The sequence below is a fragment of the Microtus ochrogaster genome, unplaced genomic scaffold, assembly GCF_000317375.1.
Source record: "Microtus ochrogaster isolate Prairie Vole_2 unplaced genomic scaffold, MicOch1.0 UNK142, whole genome shotgun sequence".
Classification (NCBI taxonomy): domain Eukaryota; kingdom Metazoa; phylum Chordata; class Mammalia; order Rodentia; family Cricetidae; genus Microtus; species Microtus ochrogaster.
Genome location: NW_004949240.1, coordinates 412,360 through 438,503, shown reverse-complemented (window position 1 = coordinate 438,503; position 26,144 = coordinate 412,360). Strand labels below are relative to the sequence as shown.

The window sequence follows — 26,144 nt, the reverse complement described above, 5'->3', positions numbered from 1 at the left end:
TATATCTTAATTAAGGGAGCCATTTTAGGGTTGGCAAGAGTCTTGACTCTAGAGGGGTTCCCAGGGTCCATAGAGATGTCCCCAGCTAGGTCCTTGGGCAGCTGAGGAGAGAACCTGAAATGGCTTTATCCTATAGCCATACTAATGACTATTTTGCATATCATCATAGAACCTTCATCTGGCAATGAATGTAGATAGAGACAGAGACCCACATTGGAGCCCTGGACTGAGCTCCCAAGGTCCAAATGAGGAGCAGAAAGAGGGAGAACATGAGCAAGGTGTTCAGGACCGCGAGGGGTGCACCCACCCACTGAAACTGTGGGGCTGATCTAACGGGAGCTCACCAAGGCCAGCCGGAATGGGACTGAAAAAGCATGGGATAAAACTGGACTCTCTGAACATGGCGGACAATGAGGGCTGCTGAGAAGCCAAGGACAATGAATGGCACTGGGTTTTGATCCTACTGCATGCACTGGCTTTGTGGGAGCCTAGTCTGTTTGGATGCTCACCTTCCTAGACCTGGATGGAGGAGGGAGGACCTTGGACTTCGCACAGGGCAGGGAACCCTGACTGCTCTTTGGACTGGAGAGGGAGGGGGAGGGGAGTGGGGGTGAGGAATGGGAGGAGGGGGAGGGAAAAGGGAGGCGGGGAAGAAGCAGAAATTTTTAATTAAAAAAAAAAAGAAAGAAAAAAAAAGAGTTAGCCAGTATGAAGCTTAAGCTAATGGCCAAGCAGTAATTTAAATAATATAGTTTCTGTATGATTATTTCAGGTTTAAGCTAAACTGGAAGCCAGAAAGAACAAGTGCCCTCCTTATAACAATCATGTTTCCCAGTCAAATTTATGTCTGGCCATGCAGGATGACTATTAGCATTACAGGAGAGAGTGCCTTTGGAGTATCTCAGGAATACAGCCAGATGGGTTACTATCACAAATGGCACATACTAATATGTGTCCCCCTGTCCCCTGTATGCCTGGGGTGGAATCCTCCCTCATGCTGCAGCCTTAAGGTCCCTATCTCAAGGCAGTAAATATTCAACAGAACGAAGAACAAACCAATTTTGATCATTTCTTACCAGCTCCTTTTGGTTGTCAAATCGAGCTAGTTGAGCCCCTAGTGCCCTGCAGTAGTTCTGGCTGAATGTCCAGTTTTCCATGTCTTCAGAAAAATAAAAACATTTATTTCCAAATCCAATCCAGTTTCTTGGACAAACAGCATAGGTATTGTTGCGTGAGATCTGTTCTGTCTTTCCTGCTTTTGTAATGACAAAATAAAGAGAACTCCTCACTTCTCTGGATTTAACTATGGACAAATAGCAGCATGCAAACATGGCATAGTCAAACAAGTTTTTAATACCAAAACTTTGCTTGAAGACTTTCTGTTATCATATCACATACATTAAATCCATATGAATATATGCTAGCTCTCGTTAGAGACTGTCAGAATGGCTATTATCAATAAATCTCACAGCATATACCAGAAGGGACACTTATTTATTGCTGGTGGGAGTATAAACTGATACATCCAGTATGGAGGCTCCTTTAAAAAATTACAAACAGACCTTTTGTGACTCAGCTAGGCCAATCCTGGGCATATATGACAGAATACTACATCATAACACAGAGACTTGCACATCCATGTCTACTGCTGTCCCATGTACAATGGCAGCAAAATGGACCTAACTAGATGTCCATCAACTGATGAGCAGATAATGAAATTGTAATATATGAATAAAACGGAATGTTATTCAGACACAAAGAAAAATAAAGATTGTAAAAAAAAGTGGTGGACCTAGAAAGTATAATATTAAACAAGGTCACACAAGCCCAGAAAGAAAAAGACCCCATGTACTCCCTCATACGCTTGTCTCAGCCCATGATGCACAGCTGTTGAGTGTGAGCATGGTGTAACACGTAGAAAGGAGAACAAGGAAGAGTGTTGTAAGGTGATAAGCAAGAACAGGATTCAGCAAAGGGCTCATAAGCCATGAATAGGGCTATAAAGAGCATGGATTTTCTAGTTTCAACTTTGTTGTGTTTTTTTTTTCTAATTTGTGACGAATAAGAATATAAAAATGTAAATATAGTGAAAGTCTAAACCTTAACCAAAGCTCCATGGCTTCAGAACGGTTATTCTGTATTCAATTATAAGATTCATAGGATTTGGGACGTGTCAAGTGCGTAAGTGGCTATGCTAATGGAACTATAATATGTTCATTTGTGAGTCCATCATAATAAAGTAATGTGTGTGTGTGTGTGTGTGTGAGAGAGAGAGAGAGAGAGAGAGAGAGAGAGAGAGAGAGAGAGAGAGAAACTCTTAAGGCAGCAAGGTTTCTGAGAACACACTTAGAAAATAACAAGTATTTTTATTTCTTAACTGTTATTTTTCTTCTTTGACAGGTAAGAATGACTATATGACTCTGTGGAAGGGCTACTGAGGGTAGAAATAAATGATTTGATAAGAAATATTAAATACTAGAAATGACGATCACACACTTATTTTTAGTGGAGAGCAATTTGTTGTAGTTGTTCCCAGTTCTTATACACACTACCATGAGGCTTTAATGAAAGGAACAAATGCAACAGGCCCTGAGGGTGACTGTTATGTAGAGCCTCCTGACAGTTTAGATTATACATACTAAGTCTTGTAGGCAAATGTTTGTCCATGTTTAGACTTGTATATTATTCATTGACATGGTTAAAGTTGATTTTATAAAACAATACCATGAATCATTATACCAGCTATGGCAGGGAAGCTGTACAAGGCTTTAGCACATTATTCTGAATAGTCTAAAACTCAAAGCTCAGGAACAGCATATTTCTGGAACATTCTATTTAATATTTTCAGACTATAGTTGAAGATGTTAACATAAATCATGGGTCATGGTGGTTCTTTACAGTCCTTAACCATATTACTCTTCACTGCGCTCACTGACCCTAGCTGCAGCAGTTTCCTTGAGGCTGCTACTGGGTTTTTTTTCCTCCTTGTCCTCTGCATTGAATAGTTTCCCCATGTAGGCTTGTCTCCCACATCGCTCTAGAGGTTGCTGAATGTCCTCTTCCTAGGGACGCTGAGCCTGGCCGCCTGTGTTGTTCCTTCACTGCATCTTCCTGCTAGACCCTAAGTTCCCAGAGAACAGGAACTTCCAGTGTGTTTTCTCTCTGCCCCTCACACAGAGCCTGGCTCACAGTGCTCAGTAAGTGTAACTGACAGTATAGATGTAGACAGAATGCTGCAGGATCTGGAGAATGTCACTCACCTGACAATGACAGAGCCACAGAAAGTGCAATCACAGCTCCAGTGAGGACAATGATCACTGCATAACAGCAGTAAAGCCGAGCAGGAGACACGGGGGAGACGATTCTGAGACATTTTTCTTGGAGCTTTTTACCTGAAAAAATATTAATATAAGAATGCCAACTAGGAGAATTTCTTAAGAAAAATTAAAGAAACTTAGCACAAACTTTACAATCCCCTACAAGTATCTGAAAGAGTGCTGCAAACCCTTTTCAAAGAAGGCCCTGGTCCATAAAGGATGGCCATGATGGAAAGAAGACTAGAGATGCTAGAAACAGAAGTTCCCAGGGGTCTTCTAGTTACTGAACGGAGGGTGAATCATGAAAGGGCAGAAACCTAAGGGAGTGACGATCACAGTGAAAAACAACAACAGTCAGCTGGATTTCTCTTCAGAAAGTGCTCTGGTTAGGAGTGATGAAAACATTAGGGAAAACTCAGTGTAAATAGACCTATTAATACACTAAGAAAAGAGGAAAATAGAAATATCAATACACAGCAAAAGTATGCAAAAATAGGAATTAGAGCAACTTCCTCAACCCTATAAAAGTTATCAATTAAACACAAAACAATAAATCCAACTACACTCTGCTTCATTCCCAAGGGTGCAGTTATTTATGCTTTCCCAGCAATCAGGACCAAGAGTAGGATGTCTGCTCTCTGTTCCAGGATGACTTCACAGGAGGTCCACCAAGGGTAAAGAAATAGGGTCACGAAGCTGCAAAATTCCTCAGGACTTAAAATGACTCTTCCACAGGACACAGGTTCAATTCCCAGTGTTCACAAGGTAGCTTACAACTGTGCCAACTCCAGTTCCAGGGGACTCATCGCCCTCTATAGGTACCAGGCACTCATGTTACGAACAAACGTGCAGACAAAACAGCCATATACATAAGATTCTTAAAGAAATAAAAGAAGGTTTACACTTCTTGAAAACAGATGAAGTATTTCTCATCACAGATGATGCAGTTTTATCTGCATAAAAATTATGACAAACCTATAAAGGCTACTGAATATAAAATATGAATTTACAAAGCTGCAAGATACAATGTAAATGCAAGATACATGGTAAAGTCAGTTGTATTTTCTTGTCAAATGGAAATTAAAGTCTAAGACAGCACCATTTACAGTAATGACAGAAACCATAACATTATAAAGCTAAAAAAGGTTCATAATCAGCACAATAATCAATTACATTTAAAGTTATGAAGAAATCAGGACAGGGCTAGGTTGTTGGGTCAGTTGTTAAGAGCACTTGTTGCTCTTGCAGAGGACCTGGGTTTGATTCTAGCACCCGCATAGTAGCCAAAACCATCTAGAATTCCAGTTTCTGGAATCTGACATCCTCTCCTGACCTTAGTGTGCACTGGAATGCATGTGATGCACAGATATTTATGCAGGCAAAACACTCATATGCATGAAAATTTTAACATAAAAAAGGAAAGAAATCAAGACAGATCTAAACACATAATTGTTCTGAGATATTTGCTCACACTCACACTCCAAGACAGCCAATAAAGTTTAACACTGAATCAGGGGCAGAGCTTGTGACTAGCTGATCAGAATTAGCCATAGAGGTTTTGGAGGACCCAGGATACAAATAGAGAGATATAGGAAGTGGTAGGAAGGGGTTGAGAAAGGTTTGCAAGCTCTTTTGTATCTAGAAAGGAGAGAGAGGGGTCACTGGACACTTATCTACTGCTTCTCTGATCAATCAGGTTTTTACCCCATTATCTGACTCCCAAGTTTTATTCAATAACAGAACAATATAAGAAGTAAAGACTTCACATGCTAAAATGGAACACTCAATATTGCTCATGTGTAAACAACTCCTGAACAAGTTTATATATGCAACACAGTATCACTTCCTGGTGAAGGGGGAAGTGATTGCCTTCAGAAAAAAAAAACATAGCATCAAATTATTAAAAAATACTAAGAAGGGGCTGGAGAGATGGCTCAGAGGTTAAGAGCATTGACTGCTGTTCCAAAGGTCCTGAGTTCAATTCCCAGCAACCATATGGTGGCTCACAATCATCTGTAATGGGATCTCGTGCCCTCTTCTGGCCTGCAGGCATACATGGAAGGAATGCTCTGTATACATAATAAATAAATAAATAAATATTTTAAAAAAATACTAAGAAAACTAAAAAGAAACTAGAATATTCAAAAATGATTATGAAGAAGGGTCGAATTCAGAAAGATCACACTGTTTCATCTCATGATTTATGAGAACAGAAATAAAGACAGCCTGGTACTAGTAAACAAGTAGACAGAACAATATAGCAGAAAAAAAGACTCCAGAAATGATATCAGGCACTCATCATCAACAGATATTTAACAGAGATGTACAGTTTTTAGACAGGGAGAGTGTGGCACCGCTCCAGTATGTGCTACTGAAACAACCTGGTATCTGTCGGCTAAAAACAAGACTCACTCAAGATGGACTGTAGATCCGAGCACGAAGCTCAATATTGTAAAGTCATTGGATTCTTTAAAAAGTGGGTAGAATGTTTGTGAACTTGTCTTGGGCAAAAAAAAAAATCACTAAATAACAGGAGGTTGATGGATTAGATGCTGATGTGAATCTAAAGTCTTTCTTTCAGGAAGGCAAAACTATGCAGCCAGTATGAAGCTGCTTGTCCAGGAAGTCCACCATATGGTCATGTGCCCCCATCCTACCCACATACCCCATGCTGGAAGGAAAGCCTGCATTTAAGGTTTAAGAAAAAGAAATATTTATGTGCATATTTGTAGCAGCATTAAGGATCACTGTAAAAAAAATGGAACATTTACAATCACTCAAATGTTTCCAAGTTGATGACAAGGTAAACACACCCTCTCTACAAAAGAGACAAGTTGGACCACAAGCCTGCACTTGCCTAGTTCTTATACCGCTTTATCAGGGCAAATGTCCTCAAGGCTTCTGACTCAAAAACGTTCCTATACTAATCAGCAAGCTTAAGCAAGTTTACACGCAGTGAGTGACAGAAAATAGTTTCCTTCTGAGTAACTTTTTAAAAAAGACACCCAAATGTCACCGGAACACCCCAATTGCCGCAACCCTCTTCCTCCTCTCACTTCTCTACAAGTTTCCTGCCAGCTTTTCATAACTTCTTTGTAGAACATTTGACTATGTGGTGTTTGCGCACTTCTGAATTCAGAGTACTGTTTCTGTATCAGTGGTGCTGTGGATCCAGTGTTAGAATCTTACCAGCAGTGTATCTGACATGCTGTTGTCTGAAGAGCAGAATGTAATGCTGAGGCAATGTGAATGAAGACAAGTGTGAAGTCTCTGCTTCAGGGATCCATTTTTTGGCATTCTGGAAAAGTAAGTGTGTAATGGCTGGGGACAGACGTACAAAGTGGGAATGGGAAAGTTTGGGTAGGGGTGAAGGTGGTCTATATGTCCTTCATAAACTATTGTTTAAGATTTATTTTATGTGTGTTACTGTTTTGTTTGGACTTATGTATATATGGGTGCTACATGCATGCCTAGTGTTAGGGGGCCTCTGAAATATGTGTTGGATCCCTGGAATAGGAGTTAGGGGTATGTATGTGAGCCACCATATGGGCTCTCTTAGAGGCAGGGCTGCTGATTGGCGGGCTTTCTGAGGGGACTGGGCCTGGAATCAGAGGTGCAGGACCAGAGTGTGGATGGGGCCCCTACCTGGACATGGACCACAATTTTCCCCATTTATTCACTGATAAATATAGGTGGGTTCCAAGTACTGTTTTTTGTGAACGTTGTTTGTAGTCAGAGACTGCTCGTTCATTTCTGCGCCTTCCAGACCCAAAATAATCACACAGAAACTGTATTGATTGTAATAATGTCTTACTAGTAGGATTCAGTCATTATGTTGGCCCTTGTCATCTGGCAGGATGAACCCAGGCAGTACCCTGGCCAGCCCAGGGTCCAATGGCTGTTGTGTCACTACTTAGTCTATATTCAGTTGCTATCTCTTTAACAGACAAGCTCTGCCAACTATCGATTTCTTTCAAGCTTGGCCTGAATGGAGTATTTGTCTCCCATGAGGCCTCTGGCTCCCACCTGCCTCCTGGTCCCTTGGCCACCATGGTCTCTCTCCTGCCATTTTACAACACTTAAATTAATATACAATCAAGCACAAATATCTCTTTGGGAGGTAGAGAGGAAGTAGACAAAATTTTCAATAAAGTGGTGTCAGATCTGGTGTTAAAAGGCACAGTGGGATGAGTACAGTCCACAATAACGTACAGTGCTTCTAAAAGTAGCTGAGGAGTTTAATATATTCACCTTTAAGAAATTATGTGATTTCTCTGCCAATGCAAAAATCCCAATAAGCCAAATTACAACATTATTAAATAATATCCAGGTTTAATGGGATTTAATGGGATTCCTGCGCTCTGGGGTGGCCCCGAGGGGTAACCAGGAGGCCACTAACTTCACTACCAGAAGGAAGGAAAAGAGATCACTTGGGAACTTTCTGGGGAAGCAGTTTAATTAGACTGGGGGAGTGGTCAAGATTTTGGCGGGCTGTCTTAACCCTCCTCCAGGGAGGGGTCAAAGCTTGGCGGGCACAGGGACAGGACCTCCAAAGATGGAGACCAGAGACCGGGACTTACATTCACTATAATAAAGCAACGTGTATGTTCATTTTAATGGGTGAATCAAAAAACACAATCTTGTTCAACGTCCAGCTGTGAGCTGTTCGATCTGGTTCACCAGCAGGGGGCCCCACTGGCAGGAGAAAAAGCTTCCCAGGATTGGTTTTAAGCAGCCCTAGGCTTTGTCTCAGGTCTGGAAGGTGAAGAAGAAGCCGCCATCTTGGAAGTTCACCATCTTTATTGCTTAGTCACGGGCTCTCTTAAGGCCTTCACGGAATTTATCTAGCCCCTAATCCCTCAGAAATACTTGGTTTAGCTGAGAAACAGTAGCATTGTTCTTGAGCTTTCTCTTTTGGTCAGAGGAACTAGAGGAGGTGAAAGCTTCAGAGAGGCTGGAGTGAGTTCAAGAGAGCTGGGTCGGCAGACAGGAGATGAGAAAGTGAAACTGTCAGAGAAGCTGCAGAGAGTTCAAGAGAGCTGGGTCCCCGACTTTCACCTAAGTCAGCTGCTTTAAGGACTGGTCACTGCCATGAGAACTTGGCTGCCATTTTCAGCCCATAGACAAGTCTGGAGAAGGAAGGAAAACTTTCCTTTTTAATGTTCCTCAGCACATCAGGTGCTCTGGCTTACCATGAGGAATATGTGACTTGGTGGCTCCTAAGTGCTTAGGACTTAGGTAAGTTTTCAGGGCAACAGAGGACATACCTGCTGCTCTACCACAAGGAGAGTCCTGGGTGTGTGCGGAGGGAGAGTCCTTTAGGTGCGCACTGGGTGGCAGGGGATGGGGCCGAGGGATTCAAGGGGATTCAAGGGAGACCTGGTTAGAAGGCTTTCCTCTTCAGTTTGTCCCCCACCTCCCAGACCAGTATTTCCACCACATCGGGGGCCCTGTCCACCTAGAGGAACTTACCCTGATCTCCTGAGGCTGCCACTAGACCTTTAAGCTAACAATAATTGTGAACTCTGTTTTTCAAGAAATATTCTATTCCTAAACAAAAATATTAAAGTAGGGGTATAGTCATGTCTCAGCAGTGAAGAGCATTTGCTACCCTTGTAGAGAGAAGACTCGGTTCATTTCCAGCACACACACAGTGGCTCACAATTGCCCAAGTCCAGGTCCAGGGGATTCATCACCTTCTTCTGATATCTGTGGGCACCAGGCATGCACCTAGTGCACAGACAAGCAGGCAAAACACACATACACGTAAAATGGATTTTAAAAGTTTTAAGTTAAAGGGAAAGAGATTTAAAGAATGAAATGGAAACTTTCCAGAATGAGAGGATACGGTTTTAAAACAGCAATGTCCAATGTCCTTTTCCTGTCATTTACCATAACCTGAAACTGTAGATGGATTTAGAGGTGGGATCAGTCTCCCATCCCCGACCTACTGAAAATCCTGGGATGCAGCACTAGGTAAAGTAGGACAGAGATTGTTCCCTGGTGCCACAGAGTCCTTTAAGACCTGAAGGAGTACACCTGTGTCCTAAGGAAAGGGGAGAATTACTGACAGCCTGGAGGTTAGGGATGAGAAAGCACAGGCGGTTGGGTGCGGGGGCGGGGGGAGATCCACTGTGGGAGCCCAGAAAGGAAGGTAGGGAAGAGGTGTGAGCAGGGGCACTTTAGGGGCACTGGATGGCAGCGACATTGCTGAGCATGCCCAGGTTCCTCCAACCAGTCCTCTAGGAATCCGGACACTTACTTTGCTATAGGAACTCAGAAGAGCTGTTTATCTCTCCCTGCGGCAGCAGGTATCTCACAATCAAGTATCTGTAAATGTCCGTCAGACTATGGGGAAATGTAATCTGATAGGCAGCTTCTTCAACCCTAACACCCACAACACAGGGCGACAGTTCTTTTAATCACAGTGAGTGAGGCAGCCTCATTGGCTACTTCAGTCCACACAGGCACTCTGTGCCTCACTCCAGCGGGAGTTTAAAGAGCGCAGATTCAACAAGTTCGCTGTTAGTTGCTCTTCCCAAACATGTTTAAGTAACATTCGCCATAAGAGAATAATACATTATTGCACTGCTGTGCTCCTACCCACCCCAGGGTTCTCCACCCGCTGCCTCACCGATCCGGAGAGACCCCTGTGGCAAACTCAACGGAGGAAGATTCCACTCCCCTGGTGAAGCTCCCCTTTCTCCCTTTAATTTAATTAACGATTCATTAAATACGTACGGTTTTCTCCCACGCGACCCGGGGAGGTGGACTCCGCAGTTGACATTTTTATGAAGGCTATTCACCACCTATCGTCTTGATGGAGCCAAGAGACTCTGATGAATGAGATGGACATCTGAAAACAGAGCAAAAAAGCCTGTGGGCGTGGTTTAAATAAGCTCTGCCCAGCTGGTCTGTGATTTGTTGCCTGATGAAATCATCCTGATTCTTCACCCCTTTGACATTAAAAAAAAAAAAAAAAAAAAGCATTCTTGTAGGAACGGAATTACTAATTTGGAGAGGGACCCTGCAGGAAATGTGTACCATAAGTGAAATGTGTGCTGCAAAGGAAATAAAGGGAACTTAGATTTTTAGATGTTTTAGATTTTGGTAGGGCAAATGCTTTTAAATTAGAGCAACTTCACACACTTTTTTCTCTCCTGCCAAGATAGTATGACAGTGGGTTTTTCACTGTCCTGGGGAAATCAAACTAAAAACAAAACAACTGCAAAGGGGTGAGATGTAGTTGCAGTCCCTTTTCGAGCCTTGTGAAAAGGGAAGTTTCTGGAAAGCGGCAGCACCTTCCACAGTCCATTCTACAAGGCTGATTGCCCTTCAGTGACCAAGGATGTGCAAGCCTATGAGTTCAGAGCCACCCTTCGTCCTCTTAAAAAAAATGTATATTGGGGAGGGGAGAGGAAAGAAGAGAAGCAGAGAAAAATGTATAGCTCAATAAAATCAATTTTAAAAATTGAAAAAAAACATTTACTCCATCATATTGGAAAATCTAAAAAAATAAATGTATATTATCTTATGCATATTTGTGTTTTTCTGAACACATATATGTACACCTGTGGATGTCTGGTACTCCTAAAAGCCAAAGAGAGCAACAGGTCTCCTGAAACTGAGCCCTCCTTTTATAGATCCCTCTCAACTTACTTATTGCTCTTCTCTCTCACCTTTATGACCATCAGGGTACTCAGAAGACTAGCTTTCCTCGCAATATTTTAACAGACAGTTCCCACAAAACCAAAGGCTAAGAGCATCATCGGGTACCATCTGACCCCTGTAACAACACCCCCTCCCCCAACTTTGCTATAACTGCCTCTCTGGTATTCCCACCAATGTGCTTGAAAAGTGTCTTCACGTGTGGCTTCCACTGTTGTGTGACTGTAAAGAAAGACTCCATTGCCAGCTCAGAAAATGGAATTTGGGGAAATCTAAATCTGTGTTTACTCATTTTGTCTCCAGAGTAAACTCATACCTCCTCTGAGGTGAGAGTTGTGTTTCCGCACACAATGGGCAGTGACTCTCTGGGAATCAGCAGGTTGAGACTGCTTTATTGGAATAGGGAAGGGACCACTCTTTCCATGGCATGAAGGCTGAGCACATTTAGAGGGGCTGGTGTGTGTGTGTGTGTGTGTGTGTGTGTGTGTGTGTGTGTGTGTGTGTGGCTACCAGAAAGTCACAGCTGTGTTTATGGATTGATCGGGAACAGATGAGTTATTTTCATTGCCAGACATTCTGTTTCTGCAGATGGAACTGAACAGTCACTCCGGGGTTTAGGAATTCTTTATGGTTTGGGGCTACACTGACCATTGCATCCTGACTCAATTCCTCATGACCTGAGGCTCTTATCCCAACTCTGGAAGGGTAAAAAAGAAAATGGTGGAAAGGGGCTGACATTTGGAGAGGCTGCTGGTGGATCCCAAAGATGGAATGAGCATGCTGAGATGCTTTCAGGATAGATAAAAGCTGCTAGTCTGGGGGCATAGACAGTCCAGTGTTGCTTTGGGCCAGGAAAGCAAGGAGTCTCTGTTGGAGGAAGTTGGTGAGAAGCTAAAAAGTCAAGGACCACACAAGAAAGTAGCACAATTATAACAATTAGGCCTGCCAAGGGGACTACTGACAGTCCCCAAGCAGAGAGGGGGCCTTCCAGAAAGTATTGTCTACTCTTTATCTTGTGTTTCCTCCCAGTAATTGTCTAGCATTTCCCCTACTAGGCCAGGTTCACTCACATCAGAACAGCATTACTTGCCCAGGAAGAACAGATGCCTCCTCTTTCTGCAGTTCTTAAGTCCAACCCCTGTGGTTTTGGAGGACCACCACAGCCAGGGAATCTCTGAGTTTGTAGCATAGCTGTGCTTTGTTGTACCAGGGTCATGACTTCCTTTATATGGTTGCTCAGTTGGCTGTGCTGTACCTCTTGGAGTCCTAGTTCTGCGCCAATGGTAGTTGCCCCTCTAGGGCCTTCTCCAGCAGTACTGAAGTAGAATGAGGCTTCTGTTTTCCCTGAAATGATGAACAAGATATTAATAGGTTTCCCATGCAGAAGAACACTGGAGTGTGGAGTGAAAAAGACTGTGACATGTTTCCCCCCAGGGTACCTAGTGTAAGTGCAGTCCTGGCAGGCAAAGTAAGTCCCATTTGATGCCCTTGCCTTTGGAACCTAGAGGACTTAATTTGTTTCTGATCCTACACAGTTGGCTTCTCTGATTATCTGAACCAGGGTTCTGGCTAAGTGGCGCAATTTGTTGACTAGTCGGTTTGTGTAATGCCTACTCTGTACATTTCCTTTGACTCTGCTAGTCTTTCTAGAAATCGACAGTCAGTGGAGGAGGTGAGGGTGGGGGAGGGGGGGAACAACTTCAGAGATAGTAGAGCAAAGCCTGATTAGAATAGGGAATGTAGGTAAATTAGAATATCAGCTTGGAGGGCACTGGTTGTGGGGAAGGAGTGTGTTGGCTTTCTAAGGGCAGATTGAAGGAGTCAAAAAAGGAAGCAAAAGAGAAACAAGCCTGACCTTCACGGAGGGCCATGTTTATATTGGTGGAAACAACGTGGGGAAGGAGTCGTCTCAGGAGGAAAGCCAACAGAGTCCTGCTCTGCTGACTTCCTCCCAGGGTTCAGTTAGGTTGCCTCAGCATAGGGAAAGGGATCTTTGGTTAGCTCTGCTCTCAGGGAAAAAACTCACATGTTTACAGTTCCAGACAGGTCTCTTTATTGTTTTGCTTTGATTCTAATTTTCTTGCTCTAATTGTCTATAATTTCTTAGCTCTAATTCTGTCTCAATTCTAATTCCAATTCCAATTCTCTGTTACAAATCTCTGTTTCAATTCATTCTTGTTCTAAATACTCTATCTTCTTCTTCTTTTCTTTTTCTTCTTTGTCTTCATTTTCCTAAATTCTTTGCACTTCTAATCTTAGTTTTTATACTGTTAAAAATTCCCAATCATATATATATATATATTCCCAATCATATATACGTATATGTGTATGTATATGTGTGTGTGTGTGTTTGTGTGTGTGTGTGTGTATAACCATTCAATAGCAACTTGGTAGCAAAAAAACAAAACTACAAGGAAAATTGGAAGGGACACAGGCATTTTTAGAAAATATACAGCAAATCTTATCAGCTAGTTTGTAGCTAATCACAGCTTCTGATGTGCATATATTTCCACCGTCTCTTAAAGGGCTCCCTACAGGTTACATAAGGAGAAAACTAAACTGTGGGAAGATCTAAGGAAAAGGCAAAGAATACAGGCATTATTTAACATTTCTTAAATGTGATTAATAATATCTGGACATGGTTAGTCGGTTAGGTGCTATTGATCTCTTGAAGGGCTTTGACACCTGTAACACCACCCTAATTTGTCGTAAATCTTTAAAGCGCTTAGATTCAGCAAGACCAGACACCTGCAGTTCAGCTCTGCGATAGTCGTCCTCTGATCACTCCACAAGTTCTTATATCTGGCCAAACCATACTATGAGGGAGTTAGAGAATGGGCTTCTACATTTTATTTTATTGAAGTGTGGGACCAAGGGTTTGACTTTTATTTTATTTGCTAAAACACACAGTTTAGGGGAAAAAAATCATCGTTGTTGTTAGGCTGCAACTGCCATGGTGAGAAATAAACCACAGAGCTCAACCCCCCCCCCTTGCCCCCACACCCTCTCAGAGTTTATTAGTACAGGGCAGAGGCAAGGGGAAGGAAGTATGGCTACCCAGAAAGATTACCAAGAGAGGGCAAACAGGCAGGCAGAGCCTGCTTAAAAGGAAAAGCTTGCACATGCCTACAGAGACTTAATTAAGCAGCCGAACAATGCATAACGTATCTACGCATCGCATAATGTGGCCATGCAACGAATGACATATCCACGCAACACATGACGTTTCATGCTACCCATGACTTGGTGACCTATGGAGCAGGGCCCCTGAGCTGTCTGGGTGATTGCCTGAATGCCTGTGGGCTAGGAGGGCAGGGTACCGGAGGTGGGAGGGAGTGTCAGTATAATGCTGGAATCCTACCAGTCATCCTACTAACAGAACACAGGAAGACTGTGCCCAGAATATGAGGAATATACTTCAGAGGAGCATGTTATCGCGCAAGAGGATCTGCAGTTAGAGACAGAATTCAAAAGGCAGTACTTTTAACAGGCAGTGCCTACGTGAGTTTAACCTCCTTCAATCTAACCTCTTCTAATGGGCTGGACTTCTAAATGTCAGCAGATCCACTGACATGAGGATCCGATGAACCCCACTCACTCACATGGAATCACATCTCACTTGCATGGAAGGATGAACCGTGCATTTCATGCCATATGGGTAGATGAGCGAATGTGGATGGGACAAAATTCCCACGGGAACAAACTGGCTGCAACCTTTCTAGGGGTAGAAATGACATCCATAGTTCAGAAGCCAGGACGTAGTGTCCAGTGCTGTGTGTGGTGACAGCTGTGGGAAGGAGTGTCTTAAGTGTACAAGATTGACTCTGGAGATGGTGTTTTTGTTGTTGGAGCAGAGGTATAATAAATAAGACAGGGTAGTCTGTTGAGACATAGGTCAGCCTGTTTTTGAGGAAAGAATCATTTGTATTTTTTGCTGTTGCCTGCAGTGGGCAATGGCTGAAGGAGAACTGCTTCGTTTCTATACGAAAAGGGAGTTCATTATAGATGTTTCCTTTTGCTTTGGAAACCCCTTTCTCTCCAGAGTAAGGTGTTGCATGTGTTATGCTGCAGATGTATTTGAAACCAGTGTATATGTTGACTCTAAGACTGGAAGCAAGTGCAAGAGCCCAGGTAGTTCTGCCTTTGGGAAGCTGTGTGAAGGGTAGGGATTCGCTGTGATAAGTGTGGGCTTGTGGGACTAGTGGGGTTCTGCCAGTGCCCATGTCAGAGGAGCTACAGTCAGCAAGGGAGCTTAGGGAGTTCAACTGACCGAACAACAAAGCTAAAGCCTGGAGAGGTTCGGCCCTCATCAATTCGCAACAGGCATTCCCACACCTAGCTGCCATCCCCAACCAGTGAGTGGCACAGCCTTGCAATACATGAGGCCAGGGCGCTCGGGTCAAGCCCGGCCCCATGGCGCGCATCTTCGGCCAACCTAGCCTCCTGTGGCTTGGCTTCCAGCAGTCCCTAGCTCAGTCCCACGAACCGGCCTCAGCCTCCTCGGCCACGTCCCTTCCTCCCACCCTCCACGACAACCACAAGAATGGCCCAAACTTCCCCTTTTCCCTGCACAAGCGGGCACGCTGTGTGCTGACGTCCAGAGGTGTGGGGAAGCCAAGGGAGAGGATGAGATGCCAGGGGCTGTGGTGGGAGCTTCCACAGGAACAACAGCCTTGACTGTTAAGTGAGATTTTTGTCACGCGTTGGGGTCAATTCAAAGGCCCTGTTATTTGTCATCCTCACCGTTCAGTATTCTCGGCCTTAGAAGACCGCTTTTTGGTAAAATGGGCTGGGAAAAACATAAAAATATGAACCTGGATAGAGTCACTGCAATTGAGTCCCTCGGCTGAACACCTCAGTGCAGGCCCTGCCGAGCTCTCCAGAAGGAAGTCCCCTGAGCACCCCCGGGTGACAGAACTGGTAGAGTGGCATGTGGCCGCCCCTGCACGACTAAGCTTAGTGATTTCAACAAACGAAATAGGACGAGAGAATATTCCAGTCCCAACAAATTTGCAAGGTCTGGCTTAGAATTTGTTTCTGCCATTACGGTGGCACGTTTACTATGTGTGATAATTTTCCTTACTTGGAGAAGAGTGAAAGTACCATAAAGAGAAAGTGAGGAGGGTTAGAATTCTCAAGGTTTGTACCAATAGAAAGATCAGCAAATCAAAAATAATTTTGGGGCTGTGTGGACCACGGACAGACTTTACATCTTTCTTCCATTACCTTGAAATGAAATAGAGTTAATTCAGGTCTGCCTTCTCTCTTTTTTTCCCTTCTACCAAGAAAGGGATCTAACAATCTCGTGGTGAGATTTTAGGATGCTGGCTCTATATTATCATCAGATGTCATCGTTGTACATTACTCATGAGTTCTTGTTTACCTCCTCATACATGCGCCTTAGTGGCTTGGTGGAGCCAGAACCTGCTCTATAGGGACATTTATTTCCCCTGCCCCTGGCTTTCTCACTGTGGCCTGACAGAGGTTACAATACCGTAATTTTAATGAGCAAGGAACCAAGGAATTGCATAGTTGAGATCTCAAGCCCAAGCTTCAATCTCTTTTTCAGCTTCTAGAGCATCTTCCATGTGAGTACTGTCATAATTAACAGTGACCAAGGACCACAGTGTGCTTACGATTTTTGGTTTTAGTTTTGGTTTTTTGTTTTTTTGTTTTTTTTTTTTTTGGTGTAGTATGAAGTTTCTGTAGTGAACAGTACACAGCTTAAGTGAATTCATAATTAGCAATTATAAATCACAAAGTGTCATAAAGGAAAGGTAGACTGTGATAGCAACTAGGGAGACCACCTGTATAAACATGGCTTTAAATAAGGGAGTTTTAAGTGTTTTTGAAACTATTAATAAAATTATGGTTTTATTCCACTAAAAAAAAAATCATGGCTTTGGGGTGAAGATACTATGTAACTACTTCTGGGCTTCTAATAAAAACACATACGTTATGAACTTTTTTGTTTTCCTTGTTTGGTTGGTCGGTTTTGCAATACAGGGTTTCTCTGTGTAACAGTCCTAGCTCTTATAGATTGCTGGGCACATGGGCAACAAAGATGCCCCGAGAGGAAGTTGGAGAGGCAGGTCCCAAGTTGTTTACCCTAAGACCCTATTCTACATGGAAGTAAGGTGAGGTGACATCAGCACATGAACAGCTTGTGGATAATAGGGTAAATGTAGGACACCTGAGCGCATGATAGGGTGACCTTTAAAATGGTTGTTTGGCTCCTTTTACACACACACACACACACACACACACACACACACACACACACACACATGATTCTGCTGGTTTTTTGCTTTAAATGATGCTTGTTGCTTGATAATAAATGAGTTCCTGCTTGACTTGACTCCGCTTCATCTGACTGTCTGGAGGATTAAGGGGGGCTGGGGAAAGGGCCAGGAAGCAGTGCCCTTACCTTTCCTAGGACCCAGTCCATCCTCGTTCAGGAAGCATAATTACATGGAGATTCAACTCAGGGTACATGTCATTTCTTCCAAGGAGAAGGGTTCTAGAGATAGGCTACCTGTAGTACCTTAGGGGCCCAAGGGGCTGCCCTGGTCTAACTTATAAAGGTGGTGTAGAAATCATTTGGGCTGTTAGCCACCTATGGTCTTGGTTGTGGAAGCTTGGTGGAGCCTCTGACTTTCAGGGTCATTTAGATTGCTAGCCACCTCCAGTTTTGGCTGTAAGAGCTTGATATGACCTGACCCAACATATAACACAGATCACCAGGTTGATAATCACTTCCAATTCTCAGCTTTCTGGATGAAAGAACAAGATTTTCATTTTTCTCATTGGAAAGACAATCCTATATGCTTAATATTCCTGGTTTCTCTGGAGATCTGTGGGCTCAAGGTCCTTCCTGTTATGCTCCCAACAGAAAGAGAGAGACAGACAGACAGACAGACAGACAGACAAAGACAGAGAGACATAGACAGAAACAGTGAGAAGAGAGAGAGAGAGAGAGAGAGAGAGAGAGAGAGAGAGAGAGAGAGGAAGAGAGAGGAAGAGGGAAGAAGGGAGGGAGAAAGATATAAGAGGAGGGAGGAAAAAACTGTACTTTCTGACTTAGAAAATTGTTTGTTAGGAGGCAGAATAGAAAAACAGAAACAATTATGGGGACATGTAGTAAGGAGACTGCTTGTTTGTTCCCGGCTGCTTAGCCCTGAAATAATCACACAGAAACCATATTATTAGCAATAATGTTTGGTCAATAGCTTAAGCATATTTCTGGCTAACTCATATTAAATTGACCCATCTCCATTAATCTGTGTATCACCACAAGGCTGTGACATGCCGGGTAAAGTTCCAGCATCTGTCTCTGGCAGGGCTATATGACTTCTCTTTACTAGCCTTGTTTCTCCCAGTATTCAGTTTAGTTTTCCCTGCCTATCCCTATTCTGCCCTCCACAGGCCTAAGACAGATCTTTATTAACTAATGCTATTCATAGCATACAGAGGGGAATCCCACATTTCCTCCCCTTTTCTGTTTAAATAAAAAGGACGAGTTTAACTTTAACATAGTAAAATTACATATAATAAAACAGGTATCAAGCAAGAATTACAGTTAAAATATTTATATCTATGTTATCTTTTATCATAACTAAAGAAAACTATAACTATTCTTCAACTCCATCAAAGACTCCAGAAAGATAAAATGTTACAAATTATAAAATATTATGAAGTAAACAGGAAGTACAATTTAAGAAGCTTCCAAAACTCTAGAATTGACAGAGACATTCCACTTCCTGTACAGTCACCCAAAGCTCTTCTGTAAGAGAAGAAAAAGGAAACTGCTCGCTCTTTTAGACAGGAGCAACAGCAACCAGGCCCACTCCAATGCAGCTGCTGACAGACTTCAGCTGCCAAGCCTGACGGCTTCCCTGCCAGAAGGGAGGGCCCTCCCAATATCTCCAGGTACTAACAAGAAGGAAATTCATGGTATACCTACATTGCAATCCTACATTGACTATGCATTAAAAGTTCAAACTAAAGATATAAAGTTTGGTAACTGCCAATGAAAGTAACTCCAGAGTCGTGTAAAGCAGGTCATACCAGAGTCAGTGCATTTGTGTTTGGGAGAGAAAAATGTGTTCTCCAGACTGACTTTGAACTCAGACACTCCTGCCTCTGCCTCTACAGCATATCCTACTGGACTGGATCACTAGAACCAGCATGAGCTTTTTTAGCGAGTTTAGTAGTTGAAGCTTCCTCTTTATGAGTAGACAGCTCAAGAATTTCCCACTGTTCTTGCTGAGGTTGAAGCAAAGGCTGGAGAGACCCCTAGTTCCCCTACCAGGAAACACACACCCCGTGGCCTACAGGCTCCAAGGCCAGGACCCACAACCCATGCCAGCAGCACTGTGCCCTTCTTCTTCCTCTGCCCTGCACCCAGCATTCACAGCAGGAGATCAGTGCTCAGAGGAAGGCTGCACACTGGGGTGGCCTTCCACAGGGGTCAATCACAGGTCTCAAAACTCAGTCCTCGGGAAACTGCAGGGGCCATGACACTGGGACACTTATCACTGACTTCTAAGTGCTGGACTCCAGGAGAAGCCAGGTAAGGCTGGGAAGAGATCTCAGTAGGAACACTAATGTGTGAACACTTGTGGTCCTTGCCCAGTGGAATGACAGCAGTGGAGCTGAGAATGAGACAGACGTGGCTCCAGAATCTTCCAACAGCTAAGTCTCATCTGAGAAACCTGCCCTCACCTCACAGCAAGGCTATCGAATTATGAAGCCATGTGTGGATTAATCCATTGGTGGAGGCTAAACCCTCATAATCTAATCCCCTCACTATATGCATCATGACACCAAGTCTTTTTATTACTTATAACTGCTTGGGTTAGCTTAGGCTCCTTCACGGCTAGCTATTTTAACATAAATTCACGTTTTCTTATATACCTTTTGCCGTGAGGCTTTTCAACCTTTTCTTTCTTTATAACTTTCACTACTTCTGAATGGATGGAGGTTGCTTGGCTTCTTGCCCTGGCATTGTATCTTATTCTCTCATCTTCCTCTTCTTATTCTTCCTTCCGTCTTTTCAACCTAAACCTCCTCCTATTCTCTCTACAGCTCAGCCCTGCCTGTTCTTTCCCGCCCTAGCTAATGTCCGTTCAGCTCTCTTAGAACAATCAGGTGCCATAGGCAGGCAATGTGAAACAAATACAGCACATCTTTCCATAGGTAAACAAATGTAGCATAAACAAAATTAATACATCTTTGACTAGCTAAAATAATATTCCACCAAAGTTTCTTTCTGAGACTATGAAGGGATTGATGTGCTCCCAGGATAAGTCAGTTTCACAATGCCATCCAGCAAGATGTTATTTGCCTTGTTTGTGGCCACCTGGGGCTGAGGGACGGAGTCAGGGATGTAGAGTACATGGCTCTTTTCCTTCACCAGTGGACCCACAGTCCCAGGGGTTTTTCTCCTCTTCGTGATCAAACAAACCATCCCCCAATAGCATCTAGGTGCCATATTTTACAAAAATCTACATGAAAGGTGGGCGGTTGGGTCTTAGTAGATAGGCTGGCTATGAGCTTCCTGGTTCCAGTAATCCTTAATCTCCACAAAGAAGTTCCTGGCTTATGGATGGTTGGGGTCTTTTTCACTGGTGGCAAAACAGAGAGAATAGGACAACTGTAATTATAGGACCCATGTCAGTCTTTTCTTTAGGAAGTCAGAGGACATGCTGATGACCCCTCTGTCCTTATGATGTGTAGCCTACCTATGCTGGGTGTGCTGAGTGCACAGGGGACACCAGTGATGCTGTAGCAGTGTGAGGACCACAGGGTATGAGACTTTACATATTTGCTCAAGGCTCCATGTCAGGATCTCTTTACCCACACAAGGTTTCCAGGCTGGAACTTGTGGGCAGGTACCAGGCAAACATGCAGCCTCACAGTCTGATGAATAGTCCCTGTAACTATTGCAGGACATGGATGGACAAAGGCAAGGAATGATTAGTCATTTCTGTCTTAGGAGCTTCTTCATACGGGATGCATCTCTCTCTTCCAGAGCAAAAGTCAGGAGATTGGTCCAGTATTCACCAGTCTCAAGGAGTTACCTAAATCATGTTTCCTTTCTATTTATCCTTCCTGTCTTCTCTGAGTTTCGTGTCCTGTATATACAATGTGGTTTCCAATCAACATTTGGTACCTTATACAGATTTAGGAAAGCTTTGGCCAGAAAGACCAGGCCGTTGTTAGATCTCAGGGAGAAGGAAGACTGCAATCTGGGAATGATATCTGGACCTGAGTCATTCAGCAGTTATAGTTGCCTGCAGATTGGTGGCCTGGTGCAGTTTAGTGACCATCTGTCTTCTGATAAAGGCAGGAAGTATAGGTCCCTCATTCGGCAGAAACAACCACCCATTTGTCTTCTGTTGACTATCTTTTCTTCAACTTAGTTTCTTTGTACATAGATCGGGCTCCAGAACAGTTAAAGTGCAGGAAGGAAGCCAGGCCATGATGGTGCTTGCCTTTAATCCCAAAACTAGGGTGGGAGAGACAGGCAGATCTTTGTGAGTTCAAGGACAGCTGGGTCTAAAAGAGCTAGTTCCAGGATGGCCAGGGCTGTTACACAGAGAAACCCTGTCTTGAAAAACAAAATAAAAAAATAAAGTGCAAGGCAGGGTAACTAAGTACTAAAGAGGCCTCTCTGCTTCTAGAGCCAATTTCAGGGCAGCGACATTTTCTGCTTTGTTTCCTAGACCTTTGTGGATTCCCTTTTGAGGCCTTCTACACCACACAATGGCTACCTCTCTTGGCAGACTAATGACATCTTACATGGCCAGGATATTTTTGTTGTTGTTGTTGTTTTATGGATTTATTCATGCCCAGTGTGAGATGAGGAGCCCCCTCTCTCTATAGGAAGGTCCATAGACATGAGCTACGGCAAGTGAATAGCAACTGTCTGTGTCCACATGGAGGACTTTGCCCTTCTCACAGGGAAGTGCTGGTTAAGGCCAGAAGCACAGCCCTTTATGCAGTAGCCCATCGAGTGAGGGACTGAACTCACACCTTTGTGTCCAAGGTGAAATCTATGACCCCTGCACGGCTTTTCTGACCTTGAACAAAATGTCTTCCATTCAGTATCTCCTAGGTCTGGTGTTGGACTGCACTGACCACTTTCAGAACTGTAGATGCCAAGGAGCCCAGGTTGGAGGTCAGAGACCCGTCATCCTGTTGTAAACGGGATACTCTCAGCCCAGACAAGGAGGCCCGGATGAGTACTTTAGAAACCTGAAGTGCTTATTGAGCCACACAGATTTGGGAATGTAATTCTATAATGATCCACGAGCTGAGTGAGCAGGGACTTTTAAAGACAAAACCACAAATGTGGCATATTCTACTAGCCTCAAACACTTAACAAGTCCCAAAACCTAGGTATCTCATTGTACTTCCACAGAGTTGGAACAGGCATTCTGAAGTCATGGAGCTTTGGTTATGGTTTTAGAATTTCACTATCAATTGCATGTTTATGAATTTATTCACCGCTAAATAAAATAATGTATGACAGAGCTGACACGAGAAAAACCATTTTCTTAATAACCTTTTTCATGATTCACAGGTCTTTTACCCGTATCTTGTCCTTCCTTGTCACCATATGTCAGGGTTCTCTAGAGCAGAGAATTCTAGAATGAATCTTCTCTGACTATTGGAAGAGTATTTATTAGAATGACTTGCAGGCTGTGATCCAGCTAGTCCAACAATGGCTGCCTATGAACACAAAATCTAAGAATCCAGAAGTTGCTTAATCTATGAGACTGGATGTCTCAGATGGTCTTCTGTAGATGCTGGAATCCCAAAGAAGTAGGCTCTAATGCAGTGGTTCTCTACCTTCCTAAGGCTGTGAGACTTTAATACAGTTTCTCATGGTGTGTTGACCCCCAACCATAAAATGAATTGCATTGCTACTTTGTAACTGTATTTTGCTACTGTTATGAATCATAATATAAATATCTGATAATCAGGATATGCGATATGTGACCCCCAAAAGAGTAGAGACCTACTGTGGGAGCACATTCAGCTACTTCAGCCAATAGCCTTTAAGATACCAGCCCACTTGGCCATGGTCTCTTATACTATAAAAATCAACCTTAAAGCTGTACCAGCTCTCTTGCTTCCAGCTCCAGCAGTTGCTAGACTCTGTTCCTGTTCACACAGAGGACTGTTGTCTAGTACAGTAATCTGTAAGTTTTCCCCTTAAATAAATAACCCTTTTATTATTCACAATTCTCAACTGGTGTCGGATTGTTTTGTGACTTATGTCATCAGAGATCCACTGGTTGAGAAACTTTGCTCTAATGCCAGTGTAGGAATGAGGAAAGCAAGCAGGCAAAGAGCAAGTCCTGCTGGGCCTGTCACTCACCTGGCCAAGAGCCCACTCTAAGCAAGGCTGATCCACCTAAAGCCCTGCTAAAGAGGCTGCAGGAGACAGTCTTTCTCTACTGAGATAATGTGCTTTTCCTTCCCTGGAATTCCACTCTGTGGTCACCTGTGGAGCTGCACCAAGGAGTCTGTGAAGTTCGATGGCTTTTCTGAGTGCTAAATCAGAAGATCTGAGCTTCTTCATGCTCTTATTCTCTACTTTAGGGTGCTGGACAAAGCCAGACTTTTTCACTTCTTCTCTGGACCCACCTTGCTGTTTGCTGTCATGTGACTCCTTGTTGCTCCTCATGGTTGAATGGATGTGTTTGACTTAACAGGATTTTCTCCCTGTCTTCTCCATGTTTCTTTCCCCCCACAACACACCCACAGTGGCTGCCCAGATTTGTCTCCCTTGTCATTTTCCAATAATTCAAATTATATTGTATTTATGGTTTTTCTTTTGTTTTGTTTTACTCTTTCTGTTTTTTTGCATTTGTTCATTTATTTCCATTTTTAAATTTAAATACAGTTTGTTTATATTTTCAAAGATAACCTTTTTTCTAACATACAATTGATAAATATATAAGATAAATATCCATACTGCTATTTTCTTGTTAAAAGTAAATTACAAACATCATAATCCTCAAGAATGAAAATACTTTGTGTTTTATTCCTGATATGAAAGCATAATTACATAGCTATTTTGTTGTTTTTAGATTGAAAAACTTGCCTAAAATTTCCCAAATTATGTAATATAAAATTTTTATTTTATTTGAAACAATGTTTTAAATTTTGCTTAATAAAGTAGCATTAGAATTTGAACATAGCATTTTCTATAGAGCTATTTCTGGCATTTCCATCAGGAATTTTTTTATCATATAAAGACTTTTCTAAAGAGTATGTACCCTAAATTTTGAGTCATCTCACTGGTACTTAGACATATATCTTTTGAGGACTAGAGAAATCTGTGGTTCTTATGATGTATTAAATAGTATATCTGTAAGGTCCTTTTAGCTCATGTCTATGACATGTTTGAATTTTTTATTATTAAGGAGACTGTAATAACAAAATCATTTATTTAATAAATGAATATAAGGAGAAATCATAAAATATACTTACTTTATGTCTCTTACTAGTTTCCTACAATCTGTGGTTACTTCTTTATAAGACACAAATCTAAATATTCAAAACTAACATTCATAAATGAGAAGGAGTATGAAACTGTCATTTTGGTCTAGGTAATATCACTTGCTGGAGTTGGGGTCCAGCATCCACTGCACCTCCCCTCCCCACCTTCCCTTTGAACCACACTGGATCTGAAAACCCCAGGCCCCAGCCCCAGAGGGAACTTCCTTAGCTGTGTACATTGAGAGCTGTGCTGGTAGAGTTTCCTTTGTTCTGAGTCATAAGAAGCATGGTCTACAGCAACTTCCTGTAACTCACCAGAATTCAAATTACCAGATCAAGAGTGGACTAGGAAGCTAAACACAGACACATGCGCGCACACACATACACACACACACACACACACACACACACACACACACACACACACGGACAAATGACTGACTTCCATGCTACAACCATCCCACAATGCACGCTGGTCTCCAGGCTCATCAGTTCCTGTGACTCCTCTCAGCTCCTCTCTCCTTGGCCCTACTCTAAACTCCAGCTCATCGGCTTCCCTTTCCCAGCCTCTCATTCCTACATAATCCTGCCATTTTGGCCATGCTCTCTGTTTTATCCTCCTCTCTTGGTCCTCCTCTCTCACTCTCCTCTGCTCTTTATTCTCTCAAGGCCAAGGGGAATCTGCTGGCCAGGTTTACTCTACTCCTCTCTCTCCCCACTGTGGACTCTTCCAGATGCCTCTGGTGCTCTTCCTCATATCTACAATAAAACCTTCTCACAAACCTACAGAGAAATGGTCATGTCCTCACTTCATTCACTGACCAAATAAAAACTATGACTCAGGACTTGTCATTTATTCCATGTCCATTTCCTCTTCTTCAGTTATACTTAAGTATGACATACTCCAATAGAGTTACTAACATAACAGAGGCTACAAGCATCTCCTCTTCTACAGAGGGCGAGCCGCTGGGCAAACGAACATTAATGATGATCAACTTCTCTGTGATTCCTCTGTGAATCTCCTTTCTGCTCTTTCAGTTTGATTGCATTAAATACATACCTATTTATCCCTCCTGCAGGAGCTCTGTAATGGCTTTGTCTTCAGCAAGCACACAGAAGCCTTGGCGGTCTCTGCAGCACTAATCTATGAGCCGAGTCTCAGCTACAGGAAGACAGAAGTTGAAACTAGAGAAGAAGAATTTCTGCTCTCGATCCTAGGCTGTTCCCAATAAGCCCACTTATAACTGAATCCCACTTGTCAGGTGGCTGGTTAACTTCACCCATTGGAGTAGAACAGCCACTCAGGAAGCACATGAAGCTCTTTGTCTCATAGAGAAATAGAATCACAGATAGCAGGGGGATTTGAGACATGGGATGAGGCATAGGAAGAACCAGCCTGCCTCCATCTTAGCCTAAAAAGCCATCTTATAGTAAAGTTTATGATTAAAGCTCTGTTTTCATGGATTGGGCTGTGCCCACCTGTGCCCTGAAGTACAAATGGTTCTGTACTGTCTGTTCTAGGAATGGGATTCATGTCTTAATTTCTAAACATTGTTTTTAACCATCTTGCAACTATACCTTTGTTTTAAAAAGGTTACATGGCTGTGGTGATATTTCATTTGTATTTTAATAAATAATGCTTGT

At 42.9% G+C, this 26,144-nt stretch overlaps 1 protein-coding gene and 1 long non-coding RNA gene across 2 annotated transcripts in view; one reads left to right on the top strand and one right to left on the bottom strand.

The window, feature by feature from the left end:
* The window catches only part of LOC101983874 (C-type lectin domain family 2 member G-like), an 18,554-nt gene extending 7,812 nt beyond the window's left edge, over positions 1 to 10,742 (bottom strand). The window contains exons 1-3 of the mRNA XM_026778422.1: positions 10,059 to 10,742; positions 3,261 to 3,392; positions 1,077 to 1,252 (exon numbers count right to left, since the gene is read on the bottom strand). Coding sequence (XP_026634223.1) covers positions 1,077 to 1,252; positions 3,261 to 3,392; positions 10,059 to 10,104 — 354 coding nt within the window. The 5' untranslated portion in view covers positions 10,105 to 10,742. The remainder of the gene's footprint in view (positions 1 to 1,076; positions 1,253 to 3,260; positions 3,393 to 10,058) is intronic.
* On the top strand, positions 6,449 to 26,144 carry LOC113455827. The gene is made up of 2 exons (XR_003376788.1): positions 6,449 to 6,623; positions 25,580 to 26,144. It is a non-coding gene; the product is annotated as an uncharacterized LOC113455827 (long non-coding RNA).